Here is a 1958-nt window from a genome sequence, read left to right as displayed (position 1 = left end):
TTAAAAACATAATTGCTGCAAACTGATGCCAATAAAGTGTTAAGTTGAGGCAAACTAATAGAAATCATGAAAATCATAGTCAGCAACTATGGTAAAACTGAAGCTTCAAATTTAGGATTTGAGTTCATTCTGACATTTAATACTTATATGAGCATTATTAATAGCGAAACACCTCTAATAAATAGGGTAACTTTGAAAGGAGTGGCAGGATGAATGCTGTTTCTTGTGCTGATGATATTGCAAAGTCAGTCTGAAGTCAACACATGGCCACACATGCAGACAAACAAACTCTAAACAGCAGGACTTTCATGTGTACTGGCCTGCCCTCTAGTGCTCATACATGATATTCAGAGTCACAAAAACACAAAGAATGACCAAGTGAAATAATTAGCTTTAATAAAGCGGAACGGTCAATATTTCATCAGGAAGTGACAGAAAAATATCCAGATGCTGGAGTATCTGATGAATGAGTCTGAAAAGACGTGATTATGTTCATGTGAAAACAGTATAAAACCTGCCGTTTCAAACACACTGTATTTTTAAGTGGACGTGGATCATGTGAAGCAGCATCAGTCCACCGTGACCGCCTCCGGAAGCTCCACCACCACTGGAGCGCATTCATCAAGATCTGCATCGAAGTCCCAACTAAACTTTTTGGTCAGATGGACTTTGAACTTTTCTGCTCTTTTTCGTAATGTGCTGTCGACTCCGGGACTGCTGGCAAACTGGAAGAAGTCCTGGAATGCACCGATAGAAAGAAAATATATTAAAAACATCAGTCACACTAACAAACACCCACAATTTGGTGAATGCATAACAATATACGTGTTGACTGACAAAGACCAATCTCTGATCACGACAGCAAACATGACCGGCTTTAATCCGGCTTTTCAACCCATTCTAATTCCATACTGTGATGTATTTCCACATGAAACAATAAGCAATGAGAAAGAGCTGCAGATGAGTTTACAGTAACTCCCCTTCAGAAACAGCAGCAGCACCTCAGCTTGAGGAGGTTTACTTGACCTGGGACACCAAGGCTTCAGGAGGCTGGATATCACTGTATCTTTTTCAAACCTATCATTATTCTCTATTATTGCCTTAACCTTCATTATGTTATTGTTAACATTATTGTTAAAAAAGGCCTAAACAGTGATTTGACTATTAATAATAACCAATAGCTTGTGTGTCTTTGGTGACTTCAGCCATAGAGAAAAAAAATTACATTCTGATGAAAGATAAAAAAGAAAATCTGTTTTTGCTTTGAAATATTGCTGCCTGATGAATCGTGCTCCATAAAAATGTGTTTATCCACCTTTTTCTTCAACGCAGAAGTAAGCCTATGGGTGAGACTTCCGGTTTATTAGCCGCTATAGGTAAATAACGAGGAGAATAACAACGTGCAGTAAACGGTAAAACTGTTTGCACTACAAACCAGTGTGTTCATAATTAAGATAATACATTAAAATGATATAAGACACACCAACTTTCAATATCAAGCAGCAAAACGAACTGTTTTTTTCAGCTAAAAATAGCTAAACGGAGTGGACGCCGATGAGACCGGAAGCCAGACCCATAGAATTTACAAATGGGTCCCTCATTTTTGACGGGACCCAAGGGGTCGCCCATTTTTACGACAAGAAAAAGGTGGATAAACCGGATAGTTCCGGTCCTTGATTCTGATTGGCTGAGCCGCGTTCGAAGCTGTTGTAAATTACTCTACAAACATACACCTTTGTTTACGTTGTGTGTTGCTCGGCAACTACTTTGTTGCAAACACAACTGATTCTGAGGAACTACACAGTTTGGTGGAAGAATACTGTTTTTATTAATATCATTACACTTTATTTGCTCTGTTTTATTCTATGAAACCTTACTACGTATATGGAATAACCGTTTTATAAAAGCAATAAGCCCCGTGAAGCCGTGGTTTACAGTGAATTTATAACAGCTAAGGG

General features: G+C 38.5%; 1 protein-coding gene across 1 annotated transcript in view; it reads right to left on the bottom strand.

The window, feature by feature from the left end:
* Nucleotides 1-371: 371 nt before the first annotated feature.
* The window catches only part of aar2 (AAR2 splicing factor), a 4711-nt gene continuing 3124 nt past the window's right edge, over nucleotides 372-1958 (bottom strand). The window contains exon 4 of the mRNA XM_016481283.1: nucleotides 372-737. Coding sequence (XP_016336769.1) covers nucleotides 570-737 — 168 coding nt within the window. The 3' untranslated portion in view covers nucleotides 372-569. The remainder of the gene's footprint in view (nucleotides 738-1958) is intronic.

Source organism: Sinocyclocheilus anshuiensis, unplaced genomic scaffold (assembly GCF_001515605.1).
Source record: "Sinocyclocheilus anshuiensis isolate Anshui unplaced genomic scaffold, SAMN03320099.WGS_v1.1 scaffold429, whole genome shotgun sequence".
Taxonomy (NCBI): domain Eukaryota; kingdom Metazoa; phylum Chordata; class Actinopteri; order Cypriniformes; family Cyprinidae; genus Sinocyclocheilus; species Sinocyclocheilus anshuiensis.
This window is presented reverse-complemented; position numbering and strand designations above follow the sequence as displayed.